This window comes from Amblyraja radiata, chromosome 17, assembly GCF_010909765.2.
Source record: "Amblyraja radiata isolate CabotCenter1 chromosome 17, sAmbRad1.1.pri, whole genome shotgun sequence".
In the NCBI taxonomy this organism is placed as follows: domain Eukaryota; kingdom Metazoa; phylum Chordata; class Chondrichthyes; order Rajiformes; family Rajidae; genus Amblyraja; species Amblyraja radiata.
Window position 1 is genome coordinate 7,040,554 of NC_045972.1, and position 17,795 is coordinate 7,058,348.

General features: G+C 44.8%; 1 protein-coding gene across 1 annotated transcript in view; it reads right to left on the reverse strand.

Annotated features, from left to right (window-relative positions):
- The window catches only part of cpne7 (copine 7), a 181,615-nt gene that overhangs the window by 36,193 nt on the left and 127,627 nt on the right, over window positions 1-17,795 (reverse strand). Inside the window, exon 11 of the mRNA XM_033035666.1 lies at window positions 16,999-17,132. Within this exon, the coding sequence (XP_032891557.1) occupies window positions 16,999-17,132 (134 nt within the window). The remainder of the gene's footprint in view (window positions 1-16,998; window positions 17,133-17,795) is intronic.

Here is a 17,795-nt window from a genome sequence, read left to right on the forward strand (position 1 = left end):
ATGCTCGTGGGACAGGCCCTTACTCAGAGCCCTGCTGTAACTTTCTCAAACACAAGGGAACATTACACTTTTAGATCCACCAGAGGAGCTGCACAGTGGTGTACAGATAGGAACAGCCCTCGGCATCGACTCCACACCCCATTCATTCTCATGGCATCGGGAAACCTCCTATCACCTCCCATTTTTCCAGAAGCTGATGAATTAGTTCTCTCCGGAGATGCTGCCTGTCCCTACAGCATTTTGTGACCACCTTCGATTCAAACCAACATCCGCAGTTCTTTCCTACAAATTAGTTCTGTTGTAGGGTCAACAATAGTGAGGGCTAATAATTAGTAAATAGGGATGTGGATTGTGCTAATGCTAAGATCATCTCTGACCCTTCTCACCCTGGCCACAAACTCTTTGAAGCACTTCCCTCTGGAAGGCGACTCTGGACCGTCAAAGCCGCCACAGCCAGACATAAAAACAGCTTTTTTTTACCATGAGCAGTTGTTCTACTCAACAGCCAAAAGTCTGTAGCCTCCTTTTGCTCTGTATTATATTTCATTCTTCACATGTTTAAATTATAATGTTTTATTTTTAATTGTCTACTGTATATCATGTTGTTACTTCAATTCAATTCAATGTGGTGACAGGAAACAGCAGACAAAGCCAAACAGGAATTTCATTGATTATATGTGCACTCATCCTTGTAACAGAAATTTGGATTAACTGTTAATGAATATAGACTTGTGGATAATCATCTCATTCTGTTTGTCACCTAATTAAGTCTTTCGGAGTTCCATTTTTAAATTAAGACCTTGTTTTATTGTTAATCAAGTCTCTGTGCAAGACCTTGTTTTATTGTTAATCAAGTTTCTGCAATTAAGACCTTGATTTACTGTTAATCAAGTTTCTGAGAAATCTTGTCATCTGAGAATTTAAACAATATACCAAGTTCAAGTTCAAGTTAAGTTCAAGTTCAAGTTACATTTATTGTCACATGCACCAATTGGTACAGTGAGGTTTGAATTACCATACAGCCGTACGAATAAAAAGAACACAATACACGATAGAATTTATCATGAACATCCCCACACGGCAGAATCAACGTTTCCCACTGTGAGGGAAGGCAATAAAGTCACACTTGATAGGTCAGCTTTGGCTGGCCTCCTGGTGTGCACCAGTTTAAGAAATCGGTCGTTACTTCAAACACCAACTCTGCGTTGCTTTTCCATATTGCTCCCTCAGTTCTCCTCCATGTTGATGAACACTTGGAAGAAACATTGAGAGTGGCACATGCACAAATCATACTCTGGATAGGAGACTTCAATTCCAACACCAAGGAGTGGTTTGGCAGCAGCACCACTGACTGTGCTGGCCAATATCTGAAGAATAAAACAGCCTGAATGAGTCCGCAGCAGGAACCAACCCAACACATGTGAGAAACCACAAAATGCTGGAGTAACTCAGCAGGTCTGGATAGAAGGAAATGTGACGTTTCTAGTCAAGAACCTTCGTCAGGGTCTCAACCCGAAACGTCACCCATTCTTTGTTTCTGGAGATGTTGCTTGTCCCGCTGAGTTACTCCAACATTTTGTGTCTATCTTCAGTTTAAAACAGCATCTGTAGTTCCTTCCTACACATGTGAAAACCCATCTGACCTTGCCTCACCAATCATTCTGTGGATGTACCCCTATCTTTACAACCATTTGCATCCACCAGCCAGTGTGGAAAAAGGGTCTAGAAGTGTCCTGTCCAAAAACAGAAGTTGCTCATCACATCAGTGAAAATCATATCTCAAAGAGGGAAGGTCAGTGTTCAGACCAGATAATCTATGAGTGACTTTTTGGGTTGAGACCCTTCTTCAGACTTGTCACCCAATCCTTCTCTCCAGAGATGCTGCCTGTCCCACTGAGTTACTCCAGCAATTTTGCATCTGTCTTCGGTGTAAACCAGCATCTGCAGTTCCTTCTTACACACCTCCAGAACACAACTTTACTGGCAACACAATTTCACATCCTAGTGCGGAAATATTTCTTTTAAATGTAACTTTCATTACCCATGAATATTTCGTGCCAGGAGTTTCCTGATGAAACAGAATAAATCTAACGATGTGTTTTAAGATCCTGAATTGCTCTGCCATTCTGCAGATTCTCTCCAATGAATGAATGAATGAATGAAAACTTTATTGTCATTCAGATATACACCTAGACACAGTGCACCTTGAACGAAATTTCGTTGCATTTGACTCTCCAATCAGGTAAATAGTAAAAGTAAAAGTGCTAGGTGCGTCCATAAAAATCATCAATGAGATGGGAACAACAACCCAATAAAACCTCTGCATTTACCAGCAAATAAGAAATGATGGTTGCTGTGATTATTTAACATGAGGGAGACTGCAAATATTTTTTTTGTCACATGGTATCATACTGCAGAGACATGAATCCGGAATCCCGTTATGATCAATCTTTTGCAAGATTGATGGATAGATTGAGCCATTTGCTGGTATCATCAAACAGTTAAACATCTGGAATCAAAATATTCTATCAGTAATAGCAATGAATTGTTGCAAACTTTACCATCCATCCTCAGAGTGCCTCTATGTGGCTCCAGACCCACAGTAATGTTGCTCCACACTTATGCCCCTGTCCCACTTAGGAAACCTGAACAGAAACCTCTGGAGACTTTGCGGTTCCCGGAGGTTTTTGTCAGTCTCCCTACCTGCTTCCACTGCCTGCAACCTCCGGCAACCACCTGCAACCTCCGGGAACCGCACGGAAACCTTGGGTGGGGCGCAAAGTCTCCAGAGTTTTCCCGTTCAGGTTTCCTAAGTGGGACAGGGGCATTACGTGCCTCTACAATGGTTTAACAAACCATGTTGCATAAGGCCAATTAAGAGACGGCTATGAAGCAATGTCCGTGCCAGCAACACCCCGTGGCATGGTGGTGCGGCGGTAGAGTTGCTGCCTTACAGCGCCAGGGACTAGAGTTCGATCCTGATTACGGGCGCTGTCTGTACGTTCTTCCCGTGACCCCGTGGGTTTTCTCAGAGATCTTCGGTTTCCTCCCACACTCCAAAGACGTACAGGTTGTACATTAATTATCTTGGTATAAATGTACAATTGTGCCTAGTGTGTGTAGGATAGTGTTAGTGTGTTGTGATCGCTGGTCGGCATAGGCTCAGTGGGCCGAAGGGCCTGTTTCCACTAAACTAAACTAAACACCCACATCCTGTAATACATTTAGTTGGGTCAGGTGCTAATTTTTTAATGCAATCAAATGCTAACATGATTAAAATCTAAATCTAGAATCATTTAGTTAGAAATAATATCATAATGAAAACAGGATAGAAATAGTATTATCTTAAAAATAAAGTATATTATCTAAGAGAGGATTTGACATTTGTGGTTTTTAATGATATTCTCCAATTCAATTCCAACTTCAGAAACTTAGGCACAAAAATCTAGTCTGAGCCTTTTCTGCTATACAAAAGGAGGTGGTGTCTTCGGTTGAGACATTAAACCAGGGCCCAGTTTCTGAAGATAGACATAAAATGCTGGAGTAATCAGTCAGCATCGCTGGAGAGAAGGAATGGGTGACGTTTCGGGTTGTGACCTGACCCGAAATGTCCTTCTCTCCGGGGATGCTGCCTGACCCGCTGAGTTACTCCTGAATTTTGTGACTATATTGAGTGTAGACCAGCATCTGGGACGACAGATGGCACAATGGGCTAAGTGTTCGGCTGGCAACCGGAAGGTAGCCGGTTCGAATCCCGCTTGGAGTGCATACTGTCGTCGTGTCCTTGGGCAAGACACTTCACCCACCTTTGCCTGTGTGTGAATGTGTGTGAATGTGTGTGAGTGATTGGTGGTGGTCAGAGGGGCCGTAGGCGCAGATTGGCAGCCACGCTTCCGTCAGTCTGCCCCAGGGCAGCTGTGGCTACAGAAGTAGCTTACCACCACCGAGTGTGACTGAGGAGTGAATGAATAATGCGATGTAAAACGCCTTGAGTATTAGAAAGGCCCTATGTAAATCCCATCCATTATTATTATTATTATCTGCAGTACCTTCCTGCCCAGTTTCTGAGCTGGGTGAATGCAAGTGATTCAACATCACTATCGAATGGAGAGCTTGAGCAAGGCAGTTCTCCCAGTGTTCAGGCCATTATTATCCCTCACTCCATATTACTGAATAAATAACAGATCATTATCACTGCATTTTATACATTTCTGATGTCGTTTATCAGATGACAACGGTGATCACACTTTGGGATGTTGTGAAAAGGCAATATATAATGGAAATCTTTGATTTTTTTTCCTTCATTTTCTTGCTTGGCTTCTTGGCAGATGAAGCAATGATTGATGTTTATCTGCAGGGAACAGATTCCTCTCCGAATCTGCATCCATTTAGGTTCCACCAACAGTGGTACTGCATCTCAATGAGAGGGGGAAAGAATAGTCTACTTCCAGCTGAAAATCAACATGCATGGACATTGACTTTTAGGCGCGTGGTGCCTGCAGATGTCTATCAAATCGCCAAGCCTAAACTTAAACTTGAATATATTGAAAATTCACTGTCCCAAAGGTGACCACTAGCCACATACCAAGAGGCAGTCAATAAAAAGCAATAAAAAGCAACACTGCGGAACGACTGAGTCATAGAAACATGACATTCAGCCCAATCTGTCCACATCGACCAAGATGATTATCTAAGCAAATCCTATTTTTCTGCAATTGGCCCATGTCCTTCTGTTTCTTTTCTGCTCGTATATCTGTAAAAATCCTTTTTAAATGCTGTGATTAAATTATTCCATATATCCATGTGCGAGAGATGTGCCCCTCAGATCTCCTTTAAATATTTTCCTTTTCACCTTAAACATACATCTAGTTTTAGACTCCCTTACCATTGGAAACATACTGTGACTATCTATCCCATCTATGTTCCTCATTTATATAACTAAAAGTCTCATCTTGACCACTTCCTGTCTGCGCTGTATATTGATTTTAGAAAAAACGCTACCATATCGCTATAATTTTTGGCGATCTTACTCAGTCCTCCTCCGCTGAGGTAGCCCTGAAGATTTTTTGAATCGATGAAAAATAAAAAAGTTATAAGTGTTTAAAAAAACTTGAGATCAGCTGATTGGTCCTCTCACCTGTCAATCACCACAATGAAGGTAACGCCCCTTCTGGGGGGGGGGGGGGGCAGAACTATAAAACCCCAGATGCCTGGACATGAGTCAGTCACTCTGGAAGATCGCGAGGGAGAGTCCACAGCTGTGATTCTAAGCTGTGAATCAACTGAACTGTGAGTCTGCAATGTACTTGCAATAAATTATTTGTTAGCCCTTAATGACAATGCAATGAGAATTGAGTTTGGCGCCCTGCACTCTGCTTGAAATGCTATGAAATTGAATTTGACTTTGACTCTGACATCGGGAGGAGTGCAGGGGAGAGATAAGACTTTGCTTTCCATCACAGTGAGGAGGAGATTCACCGTGATGGATGTTTGTGTAAATTGTGTTGGGTCTTGGTTCTTTTTCTTGTGTGTATGACCTCAGAAACCAAATTTCGTTTGAACCTCAAGAGGTTCAAATGATAACAAATAAATTGTATTGTATTGTATTGGTAGCCTGCACTCTGCTTGAAATGCTATGAAATTGAATTTGGTGGCCTGCATTCTGCTTGAAATGCTATGAAATCGAATTTGGTGCCCTGCACTCTGCTTGAAATGCTATGAAATTGACGAGCACCTGGCCACCATATCTAGCACCATCACCGACTTCATCAATTCCCACGCCCTGCACGACCACGCTTCCAACCTCATCGTTCCCCAGCCCCACATGGCCCGTTTTTACCTTCTCCCCAAAATCCACAAACCCGGCTCTCCCGGCAGACCCATTGTCTCTGCTTGTTCGTGCCCCACCGAACTCATCTCCACATACCTTGACTCCATACTATCCCCCTTGGTCAAATCCCTTCCCACCTTTGTTCTAGACACCTCAGACTCTCCGCCGCCTCCGTGCATTCCACTCTCTAGGCCCTCACCCCCTCATCTTCACCATGGATGTCCAGTCACTCTACACCTCCATCCCCCACCAGGATGGCCTCAAAGCCCTCCGGTTCTTCCTCGACCAGAGGAGCAACCTATACCCAGCCACTGACACCCTCCTCCGCCTAGCGGAGTTGGTCCTCACCCTCAACAACTTTACGTTTGACTCCTCCCATTTCCTCCAAACACAAGGCGTAGCTATGGGCACACGCATGGGCCCCAGCTACGCCTGCCTTTGTCGGGTTCGTTGAACAATCCTTGTTCAATACGTACCAGGGCCCCATCCCCGACCTCTACCTCCGTTACATTGACGACTGCTTTGGGGCCACCTCCTGCACCCACACACAACTGACTGACTTCATCCACTTCACCACCAACTTCCATCCGGCACTCCAATACACCTGGACCATTTCCGACACTTCCCTACCATTCCTTGACCTCTCCATCGCAGGGGACAGACTTCTGACCGACATACACTACAAACCAACTGACTCACATGGCTATCTGGACTACACGTATTCCCACCCTGCCCCCTGTAAAGACTCCATCCCCTACTCCCAATTCCTCCGCCTACGCCGCATCTGCTCCCAGGATGAGACGTTCCACCCCAGGGCATCGGAAATGTCCTCGTTCTTCCCCTCCGTCACCATAGATGAGGCTCGCACCAGGGTCTCATCCATACCCCGCAACACTGCTCTCTCTCCCCATCCCCGCACTCGCAACAAGGGCAGAGTCCCCCTAGTCCTCACCTTTCACCCCACCAGCCGGCAAATACAACAAATAATCCTCCGCCATTTCCGCCACCTCCAACGTGACCCCACCACTCGCCACATCTTCCCATCTCCTACTATGTCTGCCTTCCGCAAAGACCGCTCCCTCCGCAACTCCTTTGTCAATTCTTCCCTTCCCTCCCGTACCACCCCCTCCCCGGGCACTTTCCGTTGCAACCGCAAGAAATGCAACACCTGTCCCTTCACCTCCCCCCTCGACTCCATTCAAGGACCCAAGCAGTCGTTCCAGGTGCGACAAAGGTTCACCTGTATCTCCTCCAACTTCATCTACTGCATCCGCTGCTCTAGATGTCAGCTGATTTACATCGGGGAGACTAAGCGGAGGTTGGGCGATCGTTTCGCCGAACACCTCCGCTCAGTCCGCAATAACCTACCTGAACTCCCGGTGGTTCAGCACTTCAACTCCCCCTCCCATTTCCAGTCCGACCTCTCTGTCCTGGGTCTCCTCCATTGCCAGAGTGAGCAACACCGGAAATTGGAGGAACAGCACCTCATATTCTGCCTGGGTTGCTTGCGTCCGGTTGGCATGAACATTGACTTCTCCCAATTTTGCTAGCCCTTGCTGTCTCCTCCCCTTCCTTAACCCTCGAGCTGTCTCCTCCAATCCCCCCGCCCTCGGGCTCCTCCTCCTCCTCCCTTTTTCCTTCCTTCTCCCCCCCACCCCCCATCAGTCTGAAGAAGGGTTTTGGCCTGAAACGTCGCCTATTTCCTTCGCTCCATAGATGCTGCTGAACCAGCTGAGTTTCTCCAGCATTTTTGTGTACCTTCGATCTTCCAGCATCTGCAGTTCCTTCTTGAACACAAAGCTATGAAATTGAATTTGGTGGCCTACACTCTGCTTGAAATGCAATTTCAAGGAATAGCTGTGAGTGAACTGCCAGCCCACCAGCCATGAGTGACTGAGCTGACAGCCCAATCATTCATTCGGCCCACAATGCCCATACTAGCCCTCTGGAAATCAGTCCCTTTGGCCCACTACACCCATTCTAGCACTCCAGAAAGCCCCCCCCGGCCACCAATATTGGAATTGGTGGAGAGGTGAAATATTGCATTGGGGGACCAACCCTCCCGTGTGAACATGGGACCCAATGGGTCCCACCAAGTCTAGTAATTTTATAAATCTCTGTAAACCCAATCTCCTTTTAACTCGTGCTCCCCATTTCAAGTAACATTGTGGTTAATCATTTCTGCACTCCAGTGCTCTGACATCCTTTCTGTAGTGCGGTGACCTAAACTGAAGACAATATTTCAAGTCTGGCCCAAGTAGTGTCTTAACAGCTGCAACATGAAGTCCCAACACATATACTTAACACCCCCTGCTAAACATTTTCTTCATTACCCAATCAACTTGTATCACCATTTTCAGGGAACTGGGAACTGGTACACAAAGGTCTCTCTGTACATCAGTGGCTCTCAGGTCCCTCCCCTTTATAGTCTCTATCCAGCCAATATTAGATGTACGTCAAAATTATCTGGATTAAATTCCACCTCCACCGCTCTGCCCAATTTACGATATGATACGACCTATCCCAGGAAGTAAATTGGTCCACCATCAGTCATTAAACACAAGATAAATGAAACATGAAATTAAAGTGATAAGTGGAAAGTCCTGGTTTGGGGATGTGCAAAGATCATAAGATCATAAGTGATAGGAGCAGAATTAGGTCATTTGGCCCATCAAGTCTACTCTGCCATTCAATCATTGCTGATCTATCTCTCCCTCCCAAACCCATTCTCCTGCCTTCTCCCTGTAACCTCTGACACTTCTGAAGATTGTGGAGGGGGAGGGGGAGGGGGGTTGGAGTCAGTCTACCCCATGACAGAAGGGGGAGGAGTTGTACAGTTTGATAGCAACAGGGAAAAAAGGATCTCCTGTGATGTTCTGTGCTGCATCTTGGTGGAACCAGTTTGTTGCTGAAGGTGCTCCTCAGGTTGACCAGTGTGTCACGGAGGGGGTGAGCTGTATTGTCCAAGATGCTCCACAATTTGAAGAGCATCCTCCCCTTGAGACCACCTCCAATTAATCCAACTCCACCCCCAGATCGTATCTCCGGTCACTCTGCGGCCTAACATTATGGAGCTGGCAGCCTTGTTCTAGACTGACTTTGAGCCCCACCGCGGGACTGTGGACCTACCATCAGAGCCTGCGATCCCTTGCCTGGGATCGATGCTACAACCAAGGCCTGCGGATTTCACCATTAAGGAGCTTGGATAGAGGCTGATGTCGGGAAGCTCCAGTCGCAGAAGGTTTCGACCAGCGCCGACCTGGGGTAGATCGCCCGGCGCGGGGGAGCTGAGATTCCCCATCCCCTCCCGATGCAGGTGCTTGATCGCCCCGACACTGAGGGCCCAAACGCCGCCGGCTACGGGAGTCAAGATTGTCCCGTGAACAGAGGGCTCGAGGCCTCCGACCGCGGGAGAACAAAGAAGGGTAGAGATTGAACTTTATTTCGCCTTCTATCACAGTGAGGAATGTGGAGGAGTCACTGTGGTGGATGTTTATGCTAAAATGTATTTTGTGTGTTTTGTTGCTTTTTATTGGTATGACTGTACGACAAATCAAATTCCTCGTATGTTGCAAAACATACTTGGCTAATAAAGCAATTATGATGATGGTGATAATGAGGATAGCCAGCCTTACTGATACTTGCCAGCTGATCTATATATTCCTAGGCAACCACCAATCTTTGTGTCGTCAGACGACAGGCATTCTCATCCAAGACGTGTGACAAACAGCACAGTTCCCTGCACCAATCCCAGTGGTACACCAGTGGCTACAGACTTTGCCAGAAAAACAACCCTCCACCAGTACCCCTGCTTCCTATCACCAATCCATGACATCTTGGATCGCATGTGTTCTAACTTTCTGCACCATCCGACTATACTGTAACTTATCAAAAGCCATGTCATCAATGTTATTAGTAATCACCTCAGATAATTTAATTGGATTTGTGAGGCAGTTTCCTATGCACAAAACCATGCTGATTCTCTCTCACCATTCCCTGGCTTCCCAAGTGATCATAAGACCCATTTCCAAGACATTTATTTCCAAATGTTTACCTACTTGGGAGTTATGGAATTTAATCTGTTGTACTTAGGGAGGTCAAATGTAAGGAGAAGGAATTTGGTTAATGACAAGACCCTTAACAACATTGTTGAGCGACGGGATCTTGGAATCCAAGTCCATAACTTGGAATACAAACAGATGGAATGGATAAGAAGGTGTAGGAAAGAACTGCAGAGGCTGGTTTAAATCGATGGTAGCCACAAAATACTGGAGTAACTCAGCGGGACAGGCAGCATCTCCGGAGAGAAGGACTGGGTGACATTTCAGGTCGATGCCCTTCTTCTGACTGATGTCAGGGGAGAGGGCGAGACAGAGATGCAGGCGGAGACAGTGAGACTGGTGGGAGAACTGGGAAGGGGAAGGGGGTGGAGAGAGAGGGAAAACTAGGGATGTTTGAAGTTAGAGAAGTCAATGTTCATACCGCTGGGGTGTAAGCTGCCCAAGAGAAATATGAGGTGCTGTTCCTCCAATTTGCGCTGGGCCTCACTCTGATGTGGAGAAGGCCCAGGCCAGAAAGGTCAGATTGGGAATGGGAGGGGGAGTTAAAACGCTGAGCAACCAGGAGATCAGGTAGGTTAAGGCGGACTGAGCAGAGGTGTTCAGCGAAACGATCGCCAAGTCTGCGCTTGGTCTCGCCGAGCCTGCGCTTGGTCTCGCCAATGTACAGGAGTTGACAGCCGGAACAGTGAATACAGTGGATGAGGTTGGAGGAGGTGCAAGTGAGCCTCTGCCTCACCTGGAAAGACTGCTGGGGTCCTTGGATGGAGTCGAGGGGGGCGGTAAAGGGACAGGTGTTGTATCTAATACGGTTGCAGGGGAAAGTACATGGGGAGGGAGTGGTTTGGGTGGGAAGGGACGAGTTGACCAGGGAACGGTCTCTGCGGAAAGCAGAAAGGAGTGTCAATGGGAAGATGTGGCAGTAGTGGGATCCCGTTGGAGGTGGCGAAAATGTTGGAGGATTATATGCCGTGACTGGTAAGCTCAGATTCATTGATCGGGACATCAAGTATGAGAAGGAATGGGCGAGGAATCAGTCTCAACCTGAAATATCACCCATTCCTTCTCTCTAGTGATGCTGCCCGTCCCGCTGAGTTACACCAGCTTTTTGTGTCTATCTTCGGTTTAAACCAGCATCTGCAGTTGCTTCCTACACATTAAGTATAAGAGTCAGGAAGTCATGATGCAGCTCTGTGAGACTTTGATCGGGTTGCATTGCATGCAGATCTGGTTGCCCCATTACAGGAAGGGTGTGGGGGCTTTGGAGAGGGTGCAGAAGAGGTTTACCAGAATGCTGCCTGAATTAGGAAATATTACCTGCAAGGGAAGGTAGACAAACTAGGATTGTTTTCTCTGGAATGCTGGAAGTTGAGGGGAGACTTCTATAATGAGTATATAAAATGATGAGAGGCCAAGATAGGCTAGACAGTCAGAACCCTCCGCTGAGGTGGAAATGTCAAAGACATGGGTGTGGCTTGGGTGTCCGAAGTGTGGTGTCAGGGGCGGTGTTGCAAATAGTTAGGATAGCGGCTTTTAGATAGGCAGATGGATAAGCAGGGAATGGAGGGATGTGGATCACATGCAGGCAGATGAGATTAGTTTATCTTGGCATCATATTTCGGCTAAGACATAAGGCAGGCTGTCAGGTCTGCTACTGTGCTATATTTTTCAGTGCTCTATATTCTACCATCTGGATGCAACATAGAGTTGTCTTTCTGAGTAGATTGTGTCTAAGAGTAATGTAGGGAACAACAACGACTGTACTGTCTTTCCTGACCTCACAAAAACACTTTGATTCTATGGGACATCCTTAAATATGGCTGTTTCAAGAAATTTGTCTCAGCCACGTGATGGAACACGAAGACGTGTTTTCTCCATTGGGATCACAACGGACACACTGTCAGTGGAAGTCTGTGTGGTAGTGCAAGTCTACGCCAACACCCAAAACACTTCTCTCAATCTTTCTCACTGAAACCTGTGGTCACAGGAGTGGTCACAGGAGTGGAAGGCAATCTAATTTCCATTACACAGCTACATCTCTTCACCAGATAAAAGCTGTCCAGGGTCTGACCTCCCCAGAGGAGCATGGGTGAAGCTCAGCAGACTTCATACTGGAGTTGGGCGTTTCAATGCCAGCATGTGGAGATGGGGGCTCCGCTTGTGAAAGCGGAGCAGAACAACAGACAGCCAACCGTGTAGTCTCTGAGTGCCCGCTCACCACCCACCAAATGGAGCTCAGGGCCTGGCAGACATTGACGCAGAGACAACAACCTGGCATGCTCAACACCCAGCTTGAGATCTAACCATTCCTTTGGTTTATGTTTCATTCGCAAGAAGAAGAGGAAGACTGCAACCTTGCTCATGTTCTACAAGCTTCACACTAGAATGAAGCTAACCTAAAGGATGAATGGGAAACTTTTACAACCTACACCACCTCCACTCCAGAACAGCGGCATCGAGCTTCAGTGGGCTGATGGAAATACAAGAGACTGCAGATGCTTAAATCTGGAGCACACACAATCTGCTGGAGATACTCAGTGGGTCGAGCAGCATTTGTGGTGGGATATATGGACAGTCTACGTTTTAGGTCGGGACCCCTCAGCCAAAAGACCCAAAACACCAACTGTCCATCTCAGCTGCTCGACTTGGCTGAGATCTCCAGCAGACCGTATGTTGATACAGTAAGATGATCATTCTTGCTTTGCACTAAATATGTGTAAACAGCATCCTCTAGCAGCTTACCATGTCACCTCATTGTACAGCACTACCAGAATGCAGAATATAGTATTACAGTGTTCTGACAATAAAGATCCAAAATGTGAATTGGAAAACATGGACCACTTTCCATATCACAGCCTTTGGCTATCTGAGGAAAATGATGTTTGAAAAGCAAGATCTTTATCCAACACAAAAACTGAAACATCATCCATTCCTTCTATCCAGAGATACTGCCTGTCCCGCTGAGTTACTCCAGCATTTTGTGTCTATCTTCGGTTTATACCAGCATCTGCAATTCCTTCCTATAGCAAATCCCATTGTCTTCCCAGTAGTAACACAGAACACTTCCAGCAAACACCACTCATTACTGGAGAGATACAACAAATGCTGTCTCCACAAGACCCACCGAATCAACTGGCAGGATAAGCAAACAAATGTTAGTATCCTCTCTTGGGTCAACTAGCAGGTAGTATGAGTTTCAGGAACAGCTTCCGGCCAGGTTAGCAGCCAACTCAATGGTATTCTCGATCTCAATGGAATTCTCAATGGTATTCTCAATGGTATTCTCAATCTCAATGGAATTCTCAATGGTATTCTCAATGGTATTTTCAATCTCAATGGAATTCTCAATGGTATTCTCAATGGTATTCTCAATGGTATTCTCAATCTCAATGGTATTCTCAATGGTATTCTCAATCTCAATGGTATTCTCAATGGTATTCTCAATCTCAATGGTATTCTCAATGGTATTCTCAATCTCAATGGTATTCTCAATGCATATTCTCAACCTCACTGGTATTCTCAATGGCCCTGATCTCCCAACCTACTTCACTGTTGCCCTTGTACTTTTTTTAATCTGCACTTTCTAAGCAGCTGTAACACTATAAAACTGTAATATTATATTTTGCATTCTGGTATTTTTCTCTTTGCACCATCACGGCAGCACAGCGCCTGAGATCCTGACTACGGGTGCTGTCTTTACAGAGTTTGTACGTTCTCCCTCTGACCTCTGTGGTCCGGTTTCTTCCCACACTCCAAAGACATCCAGGTTTGCAGTTTAATTAGCTTGTTAAAATTGTAAATTGTACCTAATGTATGTAGGATACTGTAAGTGTGTGGGGATTGCTGATCGGCATGGACTACGCTGTATTTCTAAACCAAACTAAACTACCAATTGGACTTGTGTATGGTTTGATTGTACTCATGCATAGTGAGAAATGACTGGCTAGCATGCAAGCAACGTCTTCTCACTGCATTTACGACCAGATTTTCCTGGTACTTGAGGAAAGAGCATCCTAGATGGAACTGAAGACCCCGAGACCCTTCCTCAGGACTCCAAACTGGCCAACCTCCACCCCCTTCGAGCATATCCCGCTGCTCTATTGCAAAGTCTGTAGATGGAAGATTGGCTTCATCAACCATCCCAGAACCCACGGAACTAAAATGGAAGCGTCATTATTGGCCCCAAGAAATTATGAAGAACAAGTGTCCTTAGATCATGTGAGCCCTGAATCCACAATTTTTGTGACTCTTTGATGTTTTAATACTATTGGCTCATCATAAAGTTAAGGCAGTAGGTTTAATGCCTTTTAAAACTGGTTTATTCATGATTGTTATCGTCTAATATGGGATATGTTTAAATATCCCAGCCCCTTTCAACGTCATAGCCACACATTCCCCCTCTACTATGTTGCTTACATCTGTCCAATTGTGTACGCAACCTGTGAATGATGATTGATATACTTCACACTATGACTCCATTCACAGACACAGGGTGTTGATTCTATCATCACTTGATCAAAGCCTTCAAATATCTGTGAAGCAGTCTTAATCAAATCTTGGTAAGGTTTTCGTAAAATCTTCAGAGTAGTTGCAATTAACTTGTGTTCTTATCAATTCCAATGAATTACAAATTATCTAAAGTGGAGGTGTTGGAAGGAACTGCAGATGCTGGTTTACACCAAAGAAAAGTACAAAAAGCTGGAGTAACTCAGTGGGTCAGGCAGCATCTCTGGAGAGGAGGAAGAGGTAAGGCTTCGGGTTGAGATCTTTCTTCAGAGTCAGGGGAGAGAATAACTAGAGGTGTGAAAAGGTTCAGGTTTCAACCCGAAGTGTCACCTATTCCTTTTCTCCAGAGATGTTGTCTGATCCACTGAGTTACTCCAGCATTTTATATCTTAAGTGGATGCTAGACTGAGCATGCAGGATCTGTGTGGTCATGCATTAATGAGGGAAATTGGGATCCGAACAGATGCCACAAGCTTTTTTTTTTTTACAGTTAAAAGGAACGGTATTTAGCAATTCCAGGTCATTTGCTCAAAGGAGCATTGTATATATTAATTGATGTCACTCCATTTAAAATAAGTGAATTTGACTAAGGAAACAAGCAACAAACCCTCTGCAAGCAGCATAAGCATTCATGAACTGTTTTTAGCAAATAATAATAATAGTAATAATAATAATAATAATAATAATAATAATAATAATAAGCATTAGTCTGAAGTAGGGTGCCAACCGGAAATATCACCTATCCATTTTCTCCAGGGATTCTGCCTGACCCACTAAGTTACCAGCATTTCGTGTCCATCTTTGGTTTTTGCACAGCCTTATTTCACAGGACATAGACTAATGGGCCTGTCCCACTTAGGTGATTTTTCAGGCAACTGCCGGTGACTGTCAGAGTGGAACGCACACACACACACACACATCGCTTCCTTCACCAGCCCGTTATGCAGGCGGGGACAGGGCAAGCGGGGGGAGCGCTGTCTGAGTGAAATTCACACGGTGCAAAGCCAATGTGACACAGACACACACCGCGATGAACAGGAAGGTTGGCGCTGTAATTAAGACGGTGAAAGCACGGTGTAAGAGAAGGGTCACGTAAGTCCTTTAAAAGAGGGGGGAGAGGGGGGGAGAAGGAGTGGAGACAACGTTTGAGAAGCCAGAGATACATGGCTGTGAAGCTTATCCTTGGTTCTGAAAACTACTGCTTACGTTTTTTCCCCAATGAGCCAATGAAATTCACCGGTCAGCTACAACCTACGAGAACCTTCGACCTCCTGGCAACCCACTAGGACCTCTGGGCGACCCACCTACGGCACGAGAATTCTCGCTACTCTCCATGGCGGCTTCATTCTGGTCGCCGCTAATTTTTCCAACATGTTGAAAAATTTGCGGCGAACATAATGAGGCCGCGACTAGTTCCCAGAATGCAGGAACTCCTCACGACCATGAAGGTGACTCCCCGGCAACCACCCGCGAATATGTGGCAACCATGTGGCGACTGCATAGTCTCCTGCAGTCACCTAAAAAGTCACCTAAGTGGGACAGGCCCATTACTCCAGCATTTTATGTGGATGCTGGACTGAGCATGCAGGGTCTGTATGGTCATGCATTAATGAGGGAAACTGTGATCCTGACATGCCACAAGCTTTTTTTTTTACAGTTAAAAGAAAGGGTATTTAACAATCCCAGAAGTAATTTGCTTAAACCTTAAAGCATTCATGGACTGTTTTTAGCAAATAATAATAATATTATTATTATTATTATTATTATTATTATTATTATTATTATTATTATTAATATTATTAATATTAAGCATTAGTCAGAAGGAGGGTCCCGACCGGAAATATCACCTATCCATTTTCTCCAGAGAAAATGACCCACTAAGTTACACCAGCATTTTGTGTCTATCTTTGGTTTTTGCACAGCCTTATTTCACAGGACATAGACCAAGGAGTGCCAACTACAATTCTTGATTGTGTAAAAGCAACAAAAAAAAATTAGTCAAATTTCTTCAGAATTATTATTTGCCTGATATGAATGCAAATGATACCCAGGAGACGTCTATAATTCCTCTGTTAAAAATAGTTGGGGTTTGGTAAATTCTCTTCTTCCACTGAAGGTTTATTTTCCTATCCTTTCAAGTGTCCGAGGATTTCTATTGACAGCAATGCAAAATTGACACAAAAATAAACATTTTAATTGTAATCATGGCTCGATTATAATCATGTATAGTCTTTCTGCTGGCTGTTATTATTTGGAGTAGATCGCAATAATGACAATTTCTGGGAGTTCAGAACAATGAGACACAAGCTCATTGAAACATACAAAGTTCCTTTGGAGTTTTATAAGAAGCTGCAGAGTTAATGGCTCGATTATAATCATGTATAGTCTTTCTGCTGGCTGTTTAGCACGCGACAAATGCTTTTCACTATACCTCGGTACACGTAACAAAGTACACTGAAACTGAATTGGAACCAAGCAGCAATGTAAGGTTTGATGCCTTACAGCAAATTCAATTTGAAATGCATTTATCATCCGAGAACTCAACAGACAAAAGCGTAACATTACAACTAACGGGTACTAGACTGTGAGGATGGTTAACAGTACCTGTCGTAGTCTTGACAGATCTCACCAACAGAGATAAGTGCTTTCAGATACTCGTTGGGCTGATAGGGATTGATGTAATGCAAGGAACAGCTGTTTCGTGGGTCTCCATTTGAAGCTGTGAAGTCAATGGCTACCTAAAATAGAAGGTGGTAATTCATAATTAGCAGCACCAGGCTCCGAATTCTACTTTTCTCTGGAAGCTCATACTGATGCACAATCTTCTAAATAACAGCGCATAAGATATGTCAGAATTAAAAGCACCATTGCACATACAATGCAGCAGAAATCTAGGACATGAAGAGCAAACTGATACATACATCCACAGAAATTATAGTCTACGATTGAGAGAGCTTTGAGAATTATCAACAGATTGCACATAATTGATAAAAGCACTTTTCTGATTAACATTTTCTGATTAAGTTCCTAAATTAAAGGAGTTGAGTTAGGCCATTCGGCCCATCGAGTCTACTCCGCCATTCAATCGTGGCTGATCTCTGTAATTTGTAATTTAAGGTATTAAATCCCCGAAGATTTCCTTTTTTTTCTACGTGACATGTCATCCACCAGGCAGATGGGCAGTGACTGGAGTTTTGCATCAACCAACCTGTGGGCGCTGGTAGAAATCTTCACAGTCTTTGACCTGCTGTCGGTAAACTACCGCTACTGATTTATATCTGCCAGGTGACATGTCAAAGGGAAGAGGACTCATAAGTTCATAAGTGATGAACAGAATTAGACCATTCAGCCCATTGTCCACTCCGACATTCAATCATGCCTGATCTATCTCTCCCACTTAA